The sequence below is a fragment of the Phalaenopsis equestris genome, unplaced genomic scaffold (assembly GCF_001263595.1).
Source record: "Phalaenopsis equestris unplaced genomic scaffold, ASM126359v1 Scaffold200232, whole genome shotgun sequence".
Lineage (NCBI taxonomy): Eukaryota > Viridiplantae > Streptophyta > Magnoliopsida > Asparagales > Orchidaceae > Phalaenopsis > Phalaenopsis equestris.
This window is the reverse complement of record NW_018220067.1, coordinates 69,039-93,105: the sequence shown is the minus strand read 5'-3', so window position 1 is coordinate 93,105 and position 24,067 is coordinate 69,039. Positions and strand designations below refer to the sequence as shown.

The 24,067-nt window shown below is 35.7% G+C and overlaps 1 protein-coding gene across 6 annotated transcripts in view; it reads left to right on the top strand.

Moving 5' to 3' along the window:
- LOC110035841 (auxin response factor 3-like) overlaps positions 1-24,067 on the top strand; it is a 49,331-nt gene that overhangs the window by 17,856 nt on the left and 7,408 nt on the right. For all 6 annotated transcript variants that reach the window (XR_002295175.1, XR_002295176.1, XM_020740151.1 and 3 more), the window contains exons 7-8: positions 381-500; positions 591-666. Coding sequence is in view for 4 of the 6 variants with exons in the window: in XM_020740151.1 (XP_020595810.1) it covers positions 381-500; positions 591-666 (196 nt within the window). In the remaining 2 variants the exon portion in view is untranslated. The remainder of the gene's footprint in view (positions 1-380; positions 501-590; positions 667-24,067) is intronic.

Genomic DNA, 24,067 nt, shown 5'->3' with positions numbered 1-24,067 from the left:
TAACCATACCAATGCATTCTATTATATATGCTTTGATAGTTGAACTTGCTGACTTCTTAAATTTTTGTGGGTGCTTTAGGTGACTCGGTGCTTTCCATTGCAAAGTGAGAATGCAATCTACACTTATTTTTTCTGTGTTATGCATCATGAAAACATTGAACTTATATCACAATGACCCTATGCTTTTGATATTGATGACATTTTTTGCACTTTATTCAAATCATGAAATTCGATTATGATTCTGTATTTATGAGTGTCACCTTCCTTGGATATTTTATGCCAATCCGGTACCATGACAGTTTCTTCTTCATTTGCAATTTGTGTTTGCTTGATGTTAGTAACTGAGTGCTTAGAATGAAGTTTTTGTTCGACTTCTGTAGGGCTAACCAGTCGGAGTTCATTGTACCTTATTGGAAGTTTAGGAAGAGCTGCAGTTATTCAATTTCTGTCGGGACAAGGTTCAAGATGCGTTTCGAAAGTGAAGATGCAGCAGAGAGAAGGTATAGAGAATGTTTTATGGGATATTCAAAAAATGAGCAGCTGATGTATTGAATTCTAAAATAACTGTTTTGTTTCATTATTGTTTCTAGGTGCACGGGATTGATTACTGCAGTTAGCGACCTGGATCCGATCCAGTGGCCTGGTTCAAAATGGAGGTGCCTTGTGGTATAGTTCTTTTTCTGACACCTGTTTATAATCTAATGGTGAATGCATTACTTGGACATTTTCTATTCTTGTTTTCATGTGATAGTTGTAGTGGCTACAAATTTATGACTTATTTTTAATTGTAGCCATCATATCCAAAATGCCCTCTTATTGCAAACATTATGATTAGTCAATTCAGTCATGCTGCATTGGCATATTTATTTTGTGCTCTTATGCAACATTCTTTACCCCTCACCCTTTGGTGTAGTGCAGGCTACCGTAACATTTTGGTTACTTTTATTCATTCTAATTTCTGTAGAAATATTTTTATTTAATTTATGTTATTTTTCTTTATTTGTCATTTTGTCTGAAGTGTGAAATGATTATTTGTTAAATATATTTTTATGATGTTAAGGAGTTGTTTTGTCGTTTTATTGTGAGGCCTATTTTTATAAATAGTACCTAGAATCTTGTATTTCAATTACTTGATCATGTAATTAAAAAAAAGACTTTTTATGGCACTTCTTTTGGTTGATCTTGATTGATTCTCTGATTCCTAAGGTTTCTTCATGCCTCTTTCTTTACCTCCCCTTCTATGCTTGAGTTTTTTTTCTTTTTTTTCGTTTAAATCTTTTCAATCCCATTGTTTTCTTTAGTTCTGAGTTCTTTTATGATAGATTCTTATTCCTCTTAAAGAGAAAAATACTTTGCAATGTTTCATACTTGCTTAGTTCGTTATCACTTCGGTATTAGAGTTGAAGTTCCTACACAATTCTTCGCAACCATCTCTTATATAAGTGGTGTACTTTCTTCTTATGAATTCAATTGTGCTGGTGTTTTTCCTTCTTGATTTTCTATGGGCAATGGGAAAGCCAAGGTTGATCTGCTAATCACAGGCAGCGTACTATGTACTAGTGTTGCTCACTCAGTTTTTATCTCTCCTTTTACCACCCCAAGAACATTAACCTCCTTTATCTAGATCATTATTATTGTTTTTTTTTGCGTATGTATTAGATTGGTTGTTTTGTCTATGAACTATACATTGCCCCTGCCTTTAGATTTATTCACAATTTTCACAACCTTTTTTCAAAGTATTATTCATGCCTGTCACGTTAGCTTGCATCCGTTTGCATCTATTTGTGCCATACATGTATCATATACACTTGTTTGTTTTTTTGTATTAGTTGTAAGAACAATACTCTGACATGTGGTCCAGCTAATTGCATGATTTACAACTTGTGAAGTTTTTTCATATTCTTATGGGACCACGGCTGCTTCTTCATATTTTAGACACTCATTGAATCACACTTTATTCTCGCCCACTTCATAGCTTTATAATGATCTCATAATTTTGATCATATTAAGTTATCATATCAATCAGTTATTACTCTAAAGGGAAGCAATTTTTTTTCTTCATAATTGAACACATGTTATATATTTATACACAGCTGTCTCTATATATTGGAACATTGTTCTTAATAATTAGATATCCAATATTAATCTTCCTTCCCCTCAAGTTGGATCGTAAGTATTTATCATGCCAAATTATTACAAATATAAGTAACCCTAGCTTCATGAAGGACTTTTGTGAAGATGCTTGCTAGTTGTTCTTCAACCTTTACATGAGCTATAGAAATCAATTTTTGTTGAATCTTTTCATGAACAAAGTGATAATCTATCTCAATGTCCTTGGTTCATTCATGGAAGACAGTTTGATGCAATATGAATTTAAGTTTGGCTATCACACCATAGTTTTGTTGGAATTGCCATCTTAAAATCCATTCATATCAGCAATTGAAATATCCATATAACTTCACTCGAAACATGTACCATTGCCTAATACTCTGATTTTTGCACTGGATCGTGATACTACATTTTGTTTTTTACTTTTCAATGAGACAAAATGGCCACCAACAAAAACAAAATCAAGTAATAGTCTTGGATCAATTTTGGAATTCACCCAATTTACATTAGAGAAACATTCAATATTTCTATGCCCATGGTTATGACATAGAATACTTTGTCTAGGAGCTCCTTTGAGGTGACATAATATTAGTTTTAAAGTTAATCAATGATGGATTGTGTGGGAAGACATGACCTGGTTTATAGTGCTAACTGAATAAGTAACATCAGAGCGAGTCACTATGAAGCAGTCTAATTTTTTCAATAACTTCCTTAGAGATAGAAAGATGCCCTTCTTGCTCCTTGATACCTCAATCCTGAAGAAATATTCCAAGGTACCCAGACTTTTAATGTTCAATTGATTTTGGAGAAATAATTTTTTTGATAAGATTCCTTACACGTTGCTTCCAGTAATAATAATGTCACCAACAAATACCACTAGGATGATCCCAAACTCTTCTAATATATTAATGAATATTTTAAACCATGCCCGAGGATTTTGTGGGAAGACATGACCTGGTTTATAGTGCTAACTGAATAAGTAACATCAGAGCGAGTCACTATGAAGCAGTCTAATTTTTTCAATAACTTCCTTAGAGATAGAAAGATGCCCTTCTTGCTCCTTGATACCTCAATCCTGAAGAAATATTCCAAGGTACCCAGACTTTTAATGTTCAATTGATTTTGGAGAAATAATTTTTTTGATAAGATTCCTTACACGTTGCTTCCAGTAATAATAATGTCACCAACAAATACCACTAGGATGATCCCAAACTCTTCTAATATATTAATGAATATTTTAAACCATGCCCGAGGATTTACTTCATTTCATATAATTACTTTCGAAGGCGTCATACTTTCCCAAACTCCCCTTGAGCAACAAACCAGTAGAGGTTGCTCCATGTGTACCTCTTCTGAAAGGTCACCATGTAGAAAGATATTCTTCACATTAAGTTGATGCAGAGGTCAATAATTCATTGTAGCTCCGAACGATAAAAGGCGATTCGAAGTCAACTCAGCTACCAGGGAGAACGTGTTCTTGAGCAACAAACCAGTAGAGGTTGCTCCATGTGTACCTCTTCTGAAAGGTCACCATGTAGAAAGATATTCTTCACATTAAGTTGATGTAGAGGTCAATAATTCATTGTAGCTCCGAACAATAAAAGGCGATTCGAAGTCAACTTAGCTACCAGGGAGAACGTGTCTAAGTAGTCAATCTCATAAATTTGAGCATAGCCCTTAGCAACCAACCGGGGTTTGAGACGATATAACTGGAAAGACTTATGTACAACTAACAACTTTTTCTTCCATAAAGTTGTTTAACTAGTTGTTAGGTTTCATTTTTAGTTAAGACATTTATTTTAACAAACATTGTTGTTTGCCACCCAGAATGGGACAGGGCTTGCTGTACATATCTTAGAATCTCAACAGAGTCTAGAGAAGTAATAAAGGAACAATAAGTAGAAGATAGCCGTTTATAGTTAACAAATAAAATTTGATAGATGCATTGATGTTTCTCTCTTTGAAGAGCAATATGTAGATCAATGGACTAGGAGGTGGATCCACTAAAGATGATGAGATTTGTGCCAGACTAGGATTATTGGGACAAGGTCTTCTTGAGCAAACATTAGTGAAACGGGGTCCGGGCTGAGGCGTTGGTTGTGGAATTGGTGCTTGAGATCTGAGTTGATAATATGATAAATTGAGAAATTGTCAGAATCTTGTGAGGTTTTAGGCAATGATATGTCACTAAAGGATTATATTTGTTTATGAAATGTGACATTAGCAGAAACGAAGTACCTTTTTTAGAGGAAAAAAAAATCGGCACCCTTTATGCGAATGAGAGTATTCTAGATAGGAAAATTATTCGGTGTAGATAAAATTTGTGCGGAAGGTGCATATTTTGTTGTACTTTTGGTTGCATTTATACAACCAATACAAACAAAATTAAATGAAATTCGCATGTGGGGGCTGCGCGCCTAATAATTGCTCCCTCGAAAGACACCTTACTGGCTTAGGGTTCAATTTAGAAACCTATGGGCGAGTATCACGAATAAAACATGTACTCCCAAATATATGTAGTTCAATGAGAAAGCGAGTAATAATTTTGGGCAGCGCATATGATTCTGTAACAGCGCATATGATTCTGTAAAATAGAGGAAGACATTTGATTGTTTAAAAATATAGTATAACTTGCATGGGCCCAAAATTGTTTGTGCACATTGGTTTGAAATAAAAGATAGGAAAATTATTCAATGCAGATAAAATATGTGCGGAAGGTGCTTATTTTGTTGTACTTTTGGTTGCATTGATACAACCAATACAAACAAAATTCAATGAAATCCGCATGTGTGGGCTGCGCGCCTAATAATTGCTCCCTCGAAAGACACCTTACTAGCTTAGGGTTCAATTTAGAAACCTATAGGCGAGTATCACGAATAAAACAAGTACTCCAAAATATATGTAATTCAATGAGAGAGTTAGAAATAATTTTGGGCAGCGCATATGATTCTGTAAAATAGTGGATGACATTTGATTGTTTAAAAATATATAGTATAAACTGCATGGACCCAAAATTGTTTGTGCACATTGGTTTGAAAAAAAAAGAGCTCTTATCCAAAATTGTTTGTGCACATTGGTTTGAAAAAAAAAAAAAAGAGCTCTTACCATCTTCAAATGATGTTCATTTTTATTTTAACTATTTTGGGATGGAATATCGACACATGACGATTGGTGAAGCATCTCATATTGTGTCATGTATGTCTAAACTATATTACAAAAATATTTATTAGCATTGTTATTTTTAGAATCTTGATCGAAATAATAATTTGATTTTTAGTTTCAACACAAAAGGATTGAAAGAGTGACAATAATTTTGTATTAGATTTTTTAAGATAAAGTGAAGTCTTAGAGAAAAATCATTGATAAAAGAAAGAAATTATTGAAATCAATTTGGTAAAACAGGACAAAGTTCCCATACATTAGAATGAATCGGTGCAAAATTTTAACTGAATTTTTTTCTTTTGGGGGGAAAGAATGCAAACAATGGTGTTTAGCAAATTAACATGAGTCTAAAATGGTATAAAAAAATATTCTTTGACATCGTCACTTTTTAAAAGTTTGACCGAAAAATAAAGTGAGTTTTAATTTTAGCACAAAGGGTTTGAAAATGTGATAATATCTTAGTATGAGATTTTTTAAAATAAAGCAAAGTCATAAGAAATTTTTTTCCGCAAAAGTAATAAAATATTTATATCCATTAGATAAAATAGAATAACATTCTCCTACATCAGAATGAATCAGTGCAATACTATGACTAACTTTTCTATTAATTTTGGGAATAAAAGGCAAACAATTGTGTTTACCAAATTGACATGATTCACAATCTAAAGATGAGAATTGTTGAAACTAAGGATATAACTATTTTAACATTGCTAGTGATGGATGCTCTAATCGATAATTGACCCGAAAAGAAGATAAGGTGCCCAAACAGGTTCTGGGTTTTGATTGTCTGTTCTCTAGAATGTATAGTCCCCCCGATCCTCATCTTTTTCTAATATTCTTCTTCGTTCTAAGATTCTGAAAAAGTCAATTATCGGGGATGAATAAGATACAACAATTAATAACATATATAATTTTGCCAACAGAAATAAGATTAAAATAGAATTGATATAAACTGATGATATAAGTTAAAAGGTAATATAGGTGTAATATTGATGGTGCCAAAATTAAGAACATTAGAGGTAGATTTATCTACTAAGATGATGGAAAAAATACGTTTATGAATTATGGAAAAGAATTTTGGATTACCTGTCATGTGATGTGCAACACCATAATCAATGTCCCATTGTGTTAATGGACAAAAAAGACAAGTATCATTGTTACTTGAGTCATCCAAGGCAATAAATAGGTAATATTTTTTCGGAAGCTTCTTGAAATTGGATGAATTTAGCTTATTCATCTACAAAAAATGCTAAAGTCTGACCCTTGGCGACTGTGATTTAGAGCTTTTGAGCAACTTCTGACAAATTCTCTTCGTATGATCAAGTTCATGACAACGGTAACAAACTACTTAAATGCCTTGAAACTACTTTTCATGAGTTTGGAGTTCCACTATACTTCACCTGAGATTGAGGTTTATTGATATCTATATTTTTCTGGCTTGCGAGTGTATTAGGTTGTTTGATAGGATGAATCCTGAGAACTTAGAATAGTGCACATTTCTCTAATATAGGCTTCAATCAAAGTAGTAACTGCAGGATCAGATAGGATCTACGATTTGACACCTTCATATTGAATTGAGACCAACTAAAAAACTCACAATAGCCATTTATTCTTTTTGAGCCTATTGAATCTGGTCATTAATACTAAAGGGCAATGGCGTATTCTATTCTTCATTATCACGTTTGAAGTGCATGTGATATGTGTTAAGTGATTGATTCTATTGTTCAGCTTGATAGAACTCCTTACGAATATCAAAGGTTCGAGAAATACTCCTTTCATTGCTTTTTTAACATAATCATAATGCGTGATATGACTAGGTTGATTGTGTTCAATAGAAGTTCATATTTGCATCAGGAGAATCCACTCAGAATAATTTTGATCAGTATGAACTAAGAAATTATTAATGAGGTGACTCGTTTGAGAAATACTTCTCATGTAAAGTTTCACAGATTTATTCTATTAAAAGTAATTGACGTCGTTTGGCTTCTCGTCAGTAATTTTTGCCACGAATGAAATCAAATTTGTTACTAGATGTTTTTGTTTGACAACAATGATTACCACCCAATAATCAATACGACTGAATTAATGAATCTCAATAGTGATGTTATCTCGTTGTCTTGTCCAGGAAATCCAATAAGTCGAATTATTACTGAATGCACAAAGGAGATGATACCAGGGTAATTGTAGAAAACAGAGCAACTTAGGTTCTGTTTGGGCCAGGTGCAACTTATTAATAAGCTGCTGCCCCAGAAAGTTGTTGAGCAGCAATTGTTAAGGTTATGTTGGCCGACTATTTGGCTTGTGTTGTTGGAAAATATCTGTTTTGCACCTGTTTCTGGACAAATGATCATTCTGCCCGAGCAATAATTGCATTAAAAGAAAAGAGATATTTGATTGCTATCATCAGAATTTCACATGTGATACTAATCATCCAGCAACTAACAGGCCTTTTAGAAGAACCCATAGGGTCAAAACTCCCATCATTGACCCACAAACCCACACAAAAAGAAAAGAGAAAAATAGCGTGAAAAAATACAAAATAAAAAATATTAACCATGAACAATATAATATAAAAGAACAAAAAATAATATTATAATATAAGGAACAAAAAATAAAAATGAGTTGTATTAAATAAAACAACGATCGTCCGATGAAGATCCAACAATGACATCTGTAATCCGCTCTTTTAATTCAAATATTTTTGAGGCACATTCGCCATTCTGGGTGCAACCTTTCTGTGATTTCATTTCTGGCTGTGGTAAAGATTGTCCTATGTGGTATTCAAATGTTTCTGCCGCGACCTGTAAATGGTCAACCATGTTAAAGTTGTATGAGTTCGTGAATAATGCCGTCTAATGTAGTTATGCAAAGCCATTGTAGCCACTACATTCTGCACTTGGTTCGAAAATGGATACGTCGGCATATCACACAGTATTACCCATTTTTTCTTCCAAACTATAAATATTTTTTCAATTACGCTGTCTAATGTAGTTATGCAAAGCCATTGTAGCCACTACATTCTGCACTTGATTCGAAAATGGATACGTCGGCATATCACACAGTTTACCCATTTTTTCTTCCAAACTATAAATGTTTTTTCAATTACGCTACGTACGGAGGAGTGTCTTTTGTTAAATACTTTTTTTTTTTATCGAGCAGCACTGCTTGATCTTTCAAAATTGGAAATGTGATATTTCATATCCAAAAACGGCGTTACATACCCTCTTTGTAAGAGATATCCAACATCAACAAAATTAATTTTTTATCTTCCCAAAATACAAAAATTAGTGGTGAATTTGAAAGCAATATAATATGACTATTATTTGTACAAATCTGGAGGTGGTTGAAGGAACTTATGGTTTCGATTTCTTGTCGCAAAAGCAAAAATACGACTGTCGTGTGAACTACCTTTACCAAAATACAAAAATTAGTGGTGAATTTGAAAGCAAAATAGTATGACTATTATTTGTACAAATCTGGAGGTGGCTGAAGGAACTTATGGTTTCGATTTCTTGTTGCAAAATCAAAAATACGACTGTCGTGTGAACTACCTTTCTTGCCAGCCATCACAAAATTAAAGCATATGTTAAAGTCACATACGACTATCACATTTTGTGTGGGTGATCCACGCATTTCAATGCATGCGATCTTTGCATTATTGGATATATGACCATCTACGTGGGTTTCGTCAATCGCTTCAATACAATTCAGATAAATTAAATAAATATGTGATAATTACGTTGCTCATTTTGACTTCTGAATATAATGAGTTAAAAAAGTTTTTTACGTTGAAAAATGACATATACAACGTGTTATTTACGATCTTTGTTAGAATCCTTTCGAATGCTGGATCATCTGGCTTAATAATCTGTCTACAAACAACAAGTGCTTTCAACCCCACTAAGAAATATCTGATGATTCTCCACGATGACTCTGTATTTCATCAAACAGATCCAAAAAATAGACTGTCATATGGAACATGTTACTGAATCTCATCTGATGTCCTTGTAGTAGCCTCCAACCCATTTATCACTAATATAAGCGGATGTCATGCAGGAAGTTCGATCGACGTATGAGTTGTAGTATTCGTACAATATACATTATGCTGTCACAATTTTTCTTCTCCGCTTCTTTCTTTGTTAGTCTATGCTAAAAAAAATGCTCTATTAAGGTAATATAATGCGAATTAGACAGCGTTAAAAAACATCTAAAATCTAAAGATAGCGCAGGACTAAATAAAATAAATACAGAATAACATATAGATTGTTTGTATTAGAAAGAAAAATTATACAAATCAATAATTGGAAGAAACAACTAAAAAAACCAAAGCGGTAGAAAAATAACTTCACAAAATCAAGCGTTCTTGTTGGAAAAAGAAAAAAAAAATGTAAATAGCTGACCCTACGGTCAAGGGGCATCTTCATGAAGATCTGTCTACGGGTCGTGTCTTCCAGCATTTTCAAGGAGTTCAGAAATATCAAAAGTTGTCTCTAGAACTCAGAGAAAGTCCTCTACGGAGGTGTCATGTGAAGTTTCAGCTTGACTCGTGCACGCATTTACCAGTTTTGTTATTTGGATTTTGATGAATGCAACCCTTTTGTTTTGCTTTTTCTCCACCCTATGACACTTTGACATGCAGGTGGACTTCAATTCATTTTCGTTTTGGCTTGGGCTTAACCTGAGACAGTTACCTATTCGGCCTCCAACTCTTCTGGTATGCTTGCAATCCCATGCTCACTTGGGGTGAAGGGATGAGTGCCTGTTGCCACAACCCTACCGAATATACGGTCCAACTTAAATCAGGTCAATTCCACATAATTTGAATTTTTTGGCAGTCGGTACTTTCTGCAATATGCGAGAAAGTTGATTACTTCAAATAATTTAGTATGAAACATTACTGGAAAAGTCTTTAGTATAATGAAAATTAAATAATAAAATTTGTTATCTCTAATTTCTCTGTCCACCATTCCTCCGAAGTGTTAATAGTCTGTTTGATCGGATTCGAACCCAACACCGTGGATCTCCGTTTTAACTCATTCTTTAATTTCCGGTCATTCTTTAACTAATCCCACTTCTTTTTATGTTTCAACCTATCGAACTCCCTTTCATGTTTTTCTTTGAACTTCGTCATAATATTTTGCCATCCTTGTTAAAATAGGTGGCGGGCCTATTTCCCAGGTCATCCTCCTTAAGACAGAGGTCGCAGAATATGAGATTTGTTTTCCTATCCCACGTGGTTGATGAACTGACTTCTTTATATTTATCATTGTATTACTAGAACAGAAAAATACAAACATTAATATTTCAAAACAATCGCAGCACAATAATTAGCCACGAGAATCACACACAACCACAAAACTGCCACCTGCACCCAGCACAAACCAGAGGCACCACACAATCCAACTATCCCCATCCAAACCCACCACCACACAATCCAACTATCACAAGCCCCAACCCTCAACCAACACACATCATAGCCTTTCATGCCGATGTGTGAAAAGCCAAAATAGGAAAAAAATATATTACACCCCATCATGTGAATTTTATAAGAGCCAATTTAACTGTTCCATTTCAGATGTAAATTTTATAAGGCTCAATTTTGTGCAACATATAGCATGCATACCTTTGAAATCATTATTATTATATAAAAAATTTTACCATCCTTGCCTTTTTAAATTGCATCAGTTAGAAATGAAACCCACATTCATAGTTCTATTGCTTATGTATAACTATTTATATGGTAGATTGATCAGTGAATGTGCAGTAGAAAAATCTTGCCACATATTTAAAACAACCTTGTCTCATGATGGGGTGTAATATTTTTTTTCCAATATATGGTTTCTTCAAACATCTGCAAGAAATGAATATATCCTTTTCTCTAATCTCAGTTGATAGAGAATGACTATCCTACATGATTTGTATTTAAAAAAGGCAATGATGGCGATATGTTTGATATTTTAACAAAGATTAGAAAGGTAGGCATGTTGTGTGCTGCAGGAAATTGAGACTTATAGAATTTACATCTGCAATTGAAATGTTAAATTGCATCAGTTGAAAATTAAACTAACTTTCACAGTTCTATTTCTTATATATAACTATTTATATAATAGATTGATCAGTGAATGTACAATAGAAATATTTTGTCACATATTTAAAATCTTGACTCATGATGGAGTATAATGTTTTTTTCAAACATCTGCAAAAATAAAGATACTCCTTTATTTGAACTCAGTTGATAGAGGATGACTCTCTTGCATGCTTTTCATTTTCATATTCCAACTAGCATGAATGGACTCATCATATTACAAAGTGTGATATTCACACTTACAACAAGTTGGTATTAAAAATATATGCATGAAAGACGTATGTCACTTTTAGGAGGAAAATGGAGGTATCTTTGATATTATAACGAAGATTAGAAAGGTAAGCGTGTTATGTGTCACAGTAAATTGAGCTTATAAAATTTACATCTGAAATGGAAAAATTAAATTGCATCAGTTGGAAATGAAACCAACTTTCGCAGTTCTATCTTTTCTGCATTACTATTTATATGGTATGGTAGATTGATCAGTGAATGTACAATAGAAAGATCTTGCCACATATTTAAAACCTTGCTTCATGATGAGGTGTAATTTTTTTTCCAAGTATGGTTTCTTCAAACTTTTGCAAGAAATAAAGTTACTTTTTTCTCTAACCTCAATTGAAAGAGGATGACTATCTTGCATGCTTTTCATTACATATTCCAACAAGCATGAATGAACCACGAATGGTCTCATCATATTAAAAAGAGCGAAATTTATACTTACAACACAATGATATCACAAATATATGCTTGTAAGGCGTATATCACTTTTAAGAGGGTAATGAGAGTGGTATGTTTGATATGATAGTAAAGATTTAAAATGTATGAATGTTATGTGCTGCTGGGAATTGAGCCTTATAAAATTTACCTCTGAAATGAAAGAGTTAAATTGTTTCAGTTGGAAATGAAATCAATTTTCAAAGTTCTATTTATTGTTTATTACGATTTATATGATAGATTGATCAATGAATGTATAATAGAAACATTTTCACCCTGAAATGAAAGTTAAATTGTCTCGCTCAGAAATGAAGCCAACTTTCACAGATCTATTTCTTTTGTATAACTATTTATATGGTGGATTGATCAGTTTATTCATTTTTCAAATAGGGCACCCGAGACTTTGCCATCTACCAATGAAGCAACCTCTTTCATCCATTTATCAGATTCATACTCAACAAATCAAGCAAAATATTTTATCCGATCTCCAAAATAGTACTCAACAATTTGTGTTTTTTCTTTCAGTGAGATCCAATCCAAAATCAACAAGACTAAATGAGAAATTGGAGATCACAAATCACGAATATCACGAAAATCTCACAACAATTAATAAATTAGAGAGCCAAAAATTGTATAAAGAAAGAAAATTTATTGATAATTACCGTTGGAATTATCTACAAAGCACAGTAACCAGAGCTCAGAGGGAGAAGGAAGAGGAGAAAGACAACGCTAAGCGCGAGAGAGATGCGGGAGAGTGAGAGAAGTGCGACCTTCGCGAGATCAATCGCACCTAAGGCAGACGAGGGGCGAGAGATGCAATGGGGCAGCACGGTAATAGACCCTTAAAGGAATGCGGACTGCGGGTTCGATCCCGCGGCCGCGTTTAATTCGAATTTCGATTGGTTTTTTTTGATAATCCACTATGCCGCACCAACCAAACGCTACAAATCGTGTTTTGAAAGAACGCTGCAGAAATTATGCCGCCCCCAACGGGCACTTAAACTTTACTTTTATATGAATGGTTCACTAATTCATTGGAGGTTTGAAGAACAAGTCGATTCAACAAAGCTTAAACCAAGAAATTCCTTTCTCCATCGTAACCTGGTAGCGAGCCAACTCGATCATCAACTTTGGAAAACCCACTTGACTCCAAGCCGATCAGTTTGAAGAAAAGATAATAGTGTGTTCATTGGAATGGGGGCTGCTATTCAAAACCGCGACACCGTCGAGCCGATTGACCGATCACTAAGAGCTGATGATCGAGGGATGCGAGTCGACACAAACGTCTGAAACCTCAACGTACCGCAGCCAAACCCATGAACTGCGGCTCGTAACTATAACTCCATCTCTCGTTCATCTCTTCAAATCGAACTGAGCATTCCTCTGCGTGCATATGTAGCATAGGTGTTTTTGGGGACTTTTGGCTTAGTTTAATAATATTAAGCATTTGTTTGTTTTGAATGTCTCCTCTTCAAGGGAAATATTTCCATACAGAATATGCAAGCAGCTCTGCATGCGAGCTCTGCGTGCGTACTCCATTAACACTGCAATAACCCCATAATAACCGATGAATAACATCGAAATAGAACCTGTGAATGTTATTGAAAGTAATACCCAATAACCCCCTAATGACCCCCCCGTAACCCCCTAATAACCCCGAAGCCGAGGTTATTAAGGGGTTAATCGAAATAGAACCTGTGAATGTTATTGAAAGTAATGTCCAATAACCCCCTAATGACCCCCCCATAACCCCCTAATAACCCCGAAGCGGAGGTTATTAAGGGGTTGTTATGCACACAGACCTGCGTGCATATTCTGTATGGAAATATTTCCCCCTTTTCAGAGAGCTCTAACCTATTCTACTTTAAGTGGTGAGATCTTCTGACATCTGATGTGAGTACATCACTATCTTAGCCATTGACTTCACCCATCCTTGTCTTAGCCACTGGCCACAATTGTCCCTTCAAGACAGCGGCCATCATCAATTTTCCCTTTTCAATGCTTGCCAGCCTCCTAGATTTCTCCCCCATGCAATCCTATAAACAATCTCATTGTTAGAATAAATTCCCCTACACCTAGAATGGTGTCATTAATGCTTTTAAAAAATTAAAAAAAAATTACATGATCCGCCATAGCTTTCAGAAAACTGGCTTTTCTTGCAACTCTACGACTATTACAAATCGTTACCACCACTTCAAATGAACTTTTAGCTTATTTGCAATTAAAACTTGTGAAAGCAAAATATGCATTTGCATTCAAGTAGTATTGCCTGTCATAAAGTTTGTTTGGCAGCTGATTGTTTTCGCGATATAGTGCTGTGCTTTGTTTAATTTTAGTATCTATATATATTCCTGTAACGAAATTTATGTATACTACAGAATTTTAAATCCTAGCGGGATAAAAAAATGGAAATAGAAATAGAAATAGATTACTATTGGATATCAACCTGAGAGATATCAGGCATATCAACTTTGTTGAAGCCACTACTTGAATCAACTTATTCGTTACCAAAACATGTGCATGGCCATGTGGCAAGCTTTATCTTTGTACTTGCCTAGTTTTCTTATTTCCTTATCCAGCTGATACATTCTTTTCATTAGAATCTATAATGGTGAATCATTTTTGTTTTTCTATTAAAATTTAATCTATAGCAATTTACTTCATTATGATGTTTAGAGTTTGTTGATTTTAGTAAAAAGTTGCGTCTGCATTTCAGAGTTCTTATGAATATGATTATAGGATTTGGAATTGAGAGCTACTTCAGATTCAACCAAGTAATTATATTTGCTTTCATCAAGTAACTTAAATGGCTCATTTACTTATGAATTGAAATTTAGTATGACTTAGCATTTTTATTTTTTTTGTAAGATTTACATACATACCACTCAGTTTTTTTGTATTAACAAATCTAACACTCAAACTTCAATTTTTACATGTATGCCACCTCACTTTTAAAAGTTAGAATTGGTTTTTTGATGTGTTATAAAAGATTTCGGTGGTATGAATGTAAAAAAAACAAGGCTTAGTGAAGTGATAGTTGATTATAAATATTTGTTAGATTTTATGATGGCTGCGATACGTTATCAGTTGCTTTTTATTCATTTTTCTATTTGACAGCTATTGGTTATATCTGTATTTATATACATTATTTCCTGGTATTTCTGCAAATTTGGCATTATGTTTGTACAAAAGCCAAGCTATAATTTTGGGTCCCATGTTCTTTATTTCGGTTTGAATACTATATTTGGCTTTTAGTTTCTGTTATCTATTTTTTAATTTATTCTTTTGGTCAGAGATCTTGAGTTGATCCGGTGGAACGACTTTAAATTTGAAGAAAACGCATAAAAGTTTCTCGGTACATTTGAAATTCTGAATGGAATTATGTTGACAGCTCCTCCTCTTCTTGTGTGACTCAGATTATTATTATTATTTTTTTGTGTTCTTCTTTTATTCAAGTTAGCTTCAGCTATTTAAAAAGATTTGGGCTTCTTGTAGGTCAATATCTCTACTAACTTCCACTTTATTTTCAGTGATGATTATATTATAACTTCTAGAAGGTTTTGGATTATATTATTATTATTATTATTATTATTATTTTAAGTTCTCTTTGTAATGACCATGAACGCACACATACTGCACCATGGAACCCTTGTTTGCGCACCTCTTGGTTTGCTTATATTTGCATTTGATTCTAATCATAACATAAATACTTAACACATTCATACAAAAGTGGCGTCTTTCTTTATAAAACATCTGCAGAAACTCGTGATTTGCTCTTATATGAAGTTTGTTATGCTATTAACAATGGGCAACTTTTTTGTTTCAGGATATCTTGTAATAAACGTTTTATAAATGAAATTTATGTTCTAATTTAGTAAGATGTGGATGGTACGATTTTTTGACACATGATGTAAGGTTATCAAATGGGCAAACTAATTGGCAACAAATTAAAAGATGAATTGATCCAAGGTCTTGGAGCTCGACTACATCTTTTTCCAGAAAGAATTTTATTTTCGTTATATCATTTCCAATAGTAATTTAATTTTAATGACTTTCATTCAAATTATTAAAGATATGTATACTGGAGCTATTATTTGTGTTCAAACAAACACTATAGTTATTATTTGTGTTCGAACAAAGGGAGTATTGGCCAAGTATTTCCCTATTCAGTTGGATTACATTAGGGATCGACTTTAAGCCTAAATTTTGTTTTTAGTTTAGCTATGGATGCTCTTACTGGTTATTTACGGGAGGATGTAACTTGGTGTATGCTTTTCATTGATGATATCCTTCTTATTGATAATATTAGAGAAAGAATTTATGGAGAACTTGAATTATGGTAGTCTACAGTGGAGTCTAAATGGTCTTCGTTTGAGTAAATCTAAAACTGAATTCTTGTAATGTAATTTTAGTAGTAGTAGTAGCTCTAATAGTAGAATATTAACTATGGGTGATCAAATCATTAAAATGTGTTAATGTTTTAGATATCTCGGGTTTGTTGTTCAAAGTGACGGTGATATAGATGATGATGTTATTTGTAGAGTTCAAGTTGGTTGAAGTGGAGGAATGCATCAGCTCTATTGTGTGATAGAAAAGTACCGTTTAGAATTAAAAGGAAAAATTTTATAAAATGGTGGTGAGATCTGCAATGCTTTATGACGTAAAATGTTGGCCTTTAAAAGAGAAGCGTAAACAAAGTTAAGCGTTTGATACCAAAACTAGTTCAGTAATAAGATGAAACGAAAGAAAACTTTTATTAAGCACAAAAATAGGGGATACAACATGACACAAGTTGGAAATGAAAATACAATAATACTAATCTTCGGATAGGGCTGGAAGAGAAGAATCGAGGGCAGTGGTGGTGTTTGCAAAATGTAGGGGGCAGGGAAGGCCGAGTGGATATATGGTGGGTTAGAAATGGGTTTGGTGGCTGTAGAAATTGAGGAATGCATCGGGCCTATTGTGTGATAGCAAATTACCGCTTAGAATTAGAAGGAAAAATTTTATAAGATGGTGGTGAGATATGCAATACTTTATGGCGTAGAATGTTGGCCTTTAAAAGAGAAGCGTAAGCAAAGGCAAGTGTTTGATACCGAAACTAGTTCAGGATTCAGAAGAGACGAAAGCAAACTTTTATTAAGCACGAAAATAGGGGTTACGACATGCACAAGTTGGAAAGGAAAATACAATAATGTTAATCTTCAAATGGGGCTGGAAGAGAAGATTCGAGGGCAGTGGTGGCGTTTGCAATGGATTTGGTGGGCTGTAGGTAGGTTGAACAACAATTTTTGCTGCAGGGGGTGCTGGACAACAAAGGCTGCTGCTAGGAAAGGGAGGACTGGGTCAGGAAGGTGTACTGGAGGTCGGACAGCAAAGCTGCGACAACAACAAGGGTCGGCTGACCCACAAAAAGGACATGGGGATGGCTAACGACTAAGGGGGAGGAAAAGGGAAAGGGAAGAATATATGAGAGGATTGAACACCACCTCAGAGGAGGATACAACCAAAGCACAATTCGTTTTCGAATACAATCCTATAAAGGGAGAAGGAGACTCGAAAGAGAATCTAAAAACAACAATCCCACCAAAACTAATTCTAATTCCAGCAAGCATACATATAAATAAATAGGGATAGGATGGAAACTAAAAGGGAAAGAGTGAGGCAGCGGGTTACAATTTCTGGTTTTAAAAACTGTTTGACCAGTCCTGTAGCAGGAGACTAGACTGGACCTGCTCCAGACCGGTTCAGCCAGCTTCTTATCACCCTCGTGCCGACTTGTGTCCTCGTCCCAGCCCCCTGCATCTATGTTGCTGAGATGAAAATGTTTAGGTGGATCTGTGGCTTGACATTGTGAGATAAAATGCGAAACGAATCTATCTGTGGAAGTGTTGGTATAGCTCCAGTGACATAAGATTTTAGAGAGTTGTTTTAGGTGGTTTGGTCACTTTTAACTTCGACCATCTGATGATCCGGTTCGGAAAGTAAATGTTTTAGATTCAATTTGTGTTAAGAAAAACAAAGGTAGACCTAAAAAGGCTTGGGCATATTTATATTAAAAATGATCTTAAATCTATCATTGTCAAAATGAAAACATGACACTCAATCAGACGCATTGAATGAAAAGGATTCATGTAGCGGATCCCATTTAGTGAGAGAAAGGCTTGTTCTTATTGTATTTTTTTTTATTCAGTATGGATATATTCTATTAGCATTTTGTCACTGAAAAACTAGCTCTGGTTACCACCAGACATCTGCTGAATTATCTGAATCAAACTATTCTTATGAATAATTTTGCTATTGAGCTATTTTATTTAATTATCAATAGACATACAATAATAATCATATGTAGGGAAGCAATAATAAGATTCAAATAGATAAGCTGTAGGTGGAGAACAATATTGCTTGAGCCACTCAGATGAGTGGATGATAAAAGTGTATTTGGCATAAAAATAATTTTTGGAAGAATAAGTTTAATTAGGAATATAAAATAAAAAATAAATTAGAAAAATAAATAATAATCATATGTAGGGAAGATGGTGTTAGAAAATAAAAAATAAATTAGAAAAAAGTACATAGCGATCAGCTATAGGACCAGATTAATTTTTCCATAAATACAGGGCTATTAATTACTGTTTTTATAAAGGACATGACATGGTTATAGTAAGATGGTGTTATAGTAGAATGTTTGATATAGCTTTTGGGATTATATTATTATCCAGAGAACACTGTCTTCAATATAATGTTTCAACCAGATTAGCCCTGTAAGAAAGTCGTTACATTTAGGAGTGATTGCAGGACAATTAATGCATGGTATATTTTTGATTTTTATGCAGTGTGATGCTTTTGAACCTTTATTACATACACTTTTGTTGCATATTGTTGCTTAAAATGTATTGGCGTGTGTACTTTGTTATGCAGTATTTCCCACTTATGATGCACGAACAATCTTGTTTGAGAAGTTGTATAGTTTCAGACACGGACACAAACTCGACAAGCATTCAACACATGTTCAATATGGCATAGATATGTTTTATTTAAATAATATTTTAAATGTTCACATGGTGAACCCATACCTGAAATTAGTTAATTAAATTTTTTTTAAAAAATAACTTTTTAATTTCTGAGATAATTTTTTTTTAATTTAAAATCTAAGTTTCTAATATGCTTGCACATTGTTCACCGAACTCGCTAAACTTATTCAACCCTGACTTTCGTCCTGAGGGTATGCATGTTAATGACGCAAAATGATGTGCTTCATGGAGCATAGTGTGGGGTTGTCACACTATATACATTCTTTGCATTAAAAATGTTGCAGTATTTGCGCCATGCATGTGCAGTGGTGCTTTATGCATTGCCTCAATGGCTCCCACTAAGCTGATTTTAAGAATTAATATGAAAGAAATGAAGATGAATTACACATACAAAGCAATTCTGCTTAAACTTCACATTTTATCTATATGATTTTCTTACATACATACCACTCAAAAAATCTTATTTATCTGTATCTCACCTAAATCTATATGTTTACATCTAAAACACCTAAAATTAACAAATAAAGTTTAGCACTTTGTTTTACTTCTCTGTTAGTTCGATGCTTGAGCCATCACGAACTCTCTTCCCCTTCTTTTTGTCATTGCCTTCGCTGGAATCTCTTGCCTCGTCCTCACCATCGAAAACTATAATGGTTTTTATCTTTGGCCTTCCTACACAAATTACTCTATCCGCTCTAGCCCATTGAGCTCCGGTGAGGTGACGTCATTGATGCTCTTGCCATCGCCACTCATGAATTTAGTCTTGTCCTTGGGCTATACCTCTCAACGTGGGATCGTGATGAGCCTTATTCCGAAAAACACTAGAATACAATGAGTATATTTTTGGGCATGTAAGGCAACTTCCTATTTTGCTTCCAGTGCAATTAAGAGCGTTGGTTAAGACATCAGCAACTTGTTGGTATGTCAGGATGTAGCTTAGCTGTATAATTCATCTGTTAACCTTTTTAGAGATGAAATGCTATTATGCATTTGGGTTTTGACAATATTGATAGCTGTTTGACTGTCATAAAACATCTTTATAGACCTATTGGAGCTATATCCCAATTCCCTTGAAAGATTTCCAAGAAAATTTCCCTTTACTATGATGATACACTACTTCTAGAAACAACTGCTTGCTTCTTACTTTATAACACCAAATTTTCCCATGCATAAGAGTAGCAATTTGTAGTGGACATTCTATCAGTAAGTTCCCCAGCCCAACTAGTAGCATCAGTGTAGACTTCTACATCATTGTTCCTATTTTTCTTAAAAAATTATCCATAAATTAGAGTCTTTTTGAGAAATCTTAAATTTTTTTGCACCATCTTCAAGTGTTCTTTATTTGGGCTATTCATGTGTGTTGACTCACAACACTAATAAAGTATGCCATGTCTATCATTGTATCTTACATGTAGATGAGTTTTTCTTCCAGTCTTTGACATCTTTCCTTATCCACAATGACACTTTCTTTTCCACTATTTGACTTCTATTTGGGATCCATGGGAGTATAAGCAAGCTTATATCCAATCATCCTTCTCTCCTTTTGTATATCTAGGATTATTTATTCTATGATATAACAATGCCTTTTTTGAACCTTGGTACCTTCACAATTAGAAAATATCCCATGGTCCCAAGGTTCTTTGTTTCAAACTAAATGGAAAACATTTCTTTGAAATTGAGAATGTCTCTTTCACCATTACCACTAAGAATCATATCATTCAGATATACTATCAATGCAACACTCTTTTTTGTCGGTGTCTGTTTTACAAATAGAGTATGTTCAGTTTGACTTTGAAAATACCCATTTGATCTCATAGTTTTAGCAAACTTCTCAAATCACATCCTTAAGCCGATAGAGAGACTTCCTGAGTTTACATATAATTTGCTTGTTGAAATTTTTCTCAAATTCTTATATTATTTTTATATACACTTTCTTCTGAATCTCTATTCGAGAAGATATTTTTTATGTCAAGTTGATGTTATGTCATTCTTTTTTAATTGCTACTGAAACAAGAACACTTATAATGTTAAGTTTGACAATTGGTGCGAAGGTTTCCTGATACTAGAGTTAACCCAAACCACGACGCTAGGAACAAATTTATTAATAACTTAAAAGGATGGTTACAATGATGACTCCAAAGAAAAGAAAATACAACACATAAATCAAAACATAAAATAAAATTTTACAAGTAAAGGCTTAACAAATAAGGACAAAACAAGGAGGAAGGAGTTCGGAGAGATAGTGCTGGAGTGGTGGCTGCGGTGAAGGCCGAAGCAATGTCGGGCAAAAGCGGGGCAGCAAATGAGCTTGTTGAGGCGCCGAACCCCAGCCGAGGAAGCGGAAAGAGTCGTTGAAAGATGGAATCCAGAGGCAGAAAGGATGGCGAATGAAGCCGAGGAACGTAGGCACGGATGACGGTGAAGCTGAGGAGCGGAGGTAGAAGAAGGTCGTGAGCTGCATGAAGGAAGGAGGCTGCTGGGACAGCCTGAAGGAGACTGCGGCCTGTTGTGAGTGAGGCTGCGGGAGGCGAGAGAGGCAGCAAAATCTTCGGCGGGGTTGGTGGAAGGGCAGCTGGGTACTGCGAAGGAATGTAGCTGCAGTGGGAGGCATCTGGAAGGGCAGCAGGTGGGCTGCGAACTGCAGTTGGCTGCTGCAGTGGCGTCGGGAAGGGCAACAGAATGGCTGCGAACAGCAGAAGGGCTGCAAATTGCAGTTGGCAGCAATAGTGGAGTCGGGAAGGGCAGCAGAAGGGCCGTGAACAGTAGGTGGCTGCAACGGTGTTGTCGGGAAGGACAATAGGAGGGTTGCGAAATAATGTGGCTGCAGTGAAGGCGTCTGGAAGGGCAGACGGAGGGCTGCGAACAGCAGGAGGCTGCAACAGTGGCTTCTGGAAGGGCGGCAGGAGGGCTGCGAACAGCAGGTGGCTACAGCGGTGATGTCTTGGAGGGCAGTACGAGGAGAAGAAGGTCGTGAGCTGCATGAAGGAAGGAGGCTGCTGGGACAGCCTGAAGGAGACTGCGGCCTGTTGTGAGTGAGGCTGCGGGAGGCGAGAGAGGCAGCAAAATCTTCGGCGGGGTTGGTGGAAGGGCAGCTGGGTACTGCGAAGGAATGTAGCTGCAGTGGAGGCATCTGGAAGGGCAGCAGGTGGGCTGCGAACTACAGTTGGCTGCTGCAGTGGCGTCGGGAAGGGCAACAGAATGGCTGCGAACAGCAGAAGGGCTGCAAATTGCAGTTGGCAGCAATAGTGGAGTCGGGAAGGGCAGCAGAAGGGCTGCAAACAGTAGGTGGCTGCAACGGTGTCGTCTGGAAGGACAATAGGAGGGTTGCAAAAGAATGTGGCTGCAGTGAAGACGTCTGGAAGGGCAGACGGTTGCGAAAGAATGTGGCTGCAGTGAACACGTCTGGAAGGGCAGACGGAGGGCTGCGAACAGCAGGAGGCTGTAACAGTGGCTTCTGGAAGGGCAGCAGGAGTGCTGCGAACAGCAGATGGCTACAGCGGTGATGTCTTGAAGGGCAGTAGGAGGGCTGCGAACGGCCGATAGTGAAGCTGCAGATGAATTGGTCGGCAGTTTGGCTGACAGGGAGGTGACTTGCGGTGTTGAAGGGTGGCTGGAACGTCGACCGACTGCGGGGCAGTGGTTAGTGGTCGATACAGTGAATGTAAAGACCACCTCGAATGGGGTTACAACCGGAGTACTTTCCTCGCTGTTGGATACAACCCTTTGATAGGGAAAATATTAAGATAAACTGAAATAAGATTTTGAAAATAAGATGCTTGCCCTAGACACAAGAATTCATATTTGTAAAAGACGACTTAATTTTAGGAAAACTTAAAATAGGAAAGGAATAATATCAGATTTCAGAATTTAGGCAAGATTTTTAAATTAGGAAGAAAATAAAATAATATTTTAGATTTAATGCAAGGGTTTTAAATTTAGAAGGTGAATAAAATCAGTTTTTGGTTTTTAAAAAATGTTATAAAATTAGGAAAAGTTTAGGCAGGCAAGAAAGGAAAGAAAGAAAAAGTACTGACAAGGAAGGGAGGAAAGGGAAAGGAAACGAAGTAGGAGGGGCGGTGGTGCATCCCCTCCAAGAGGACCAACCAATCCAGGTGGGTTGAAATTGCCACCAGTCAGCACCCCCACCCCCTCCCTCCTCGGGCTACTCGCTTCATGCATTGATAGTGAATTCCATATACTTGAGTGATACCTTTTGCAACAAGTCTGGCTTTAAATCTCTCAATTCCTCCAATTTTATATTTGATGTTATCAAACCAATTTCCTCCAAAAATTTCTTATCCTGAGAGAAACGAAGTAGAGGCGGGAAAGGAAACGAAGTAGGAGAAAAGGGAGGGAGGAATTGAGGAAAGGGAAAGGAAACGAAGTAGGAGAAAAGGGAGGGAGGAATTGAGGAAAGGGAAAGGAAACGAAGTAGGAGAAAAGGGAGGGAGGAATTGAGGAAAGGGAAAGGAAACGAAGTAGGAGAAAAGGGAGGGAGGAATTGAGGAAAGGGAAAGGAAACGAAGTAGGAGGGGCGGTGGTGCATCCCCTCCAAGAGGACCAACCAATCCAGTTGGGTTGAACTTGCCACCAGTCAGCACCCCCACCCCCTCCCTCCTCGGGCTACTCGCTTCATGCATTGATAGTGAATTCCATATACTTGAGTGATACCTTTTGCAACAAGTCTGGTTTTAAATCTCTCAATTCCTCCAATTTTATATTTGATGTTATCAAACCAATTTCCTCCAAAAATTTCTTATCCTGAGAGAATTTAGTAAGAATTCATGTACCATTATGCTTTAGGGTTCGAATTTCCTCTTCAATTCCTTTCCTGGATTTGAGGAGTTTCAAGAATAATTTTGGAATCTGCATAATATCAAGTTCAAAAACAAAAAATTTGTAGGATGAGCATAGCTTCTTATTACTCTTGAATTGGTATAAAATGCAGCTTTTTTTGGTTACCAAC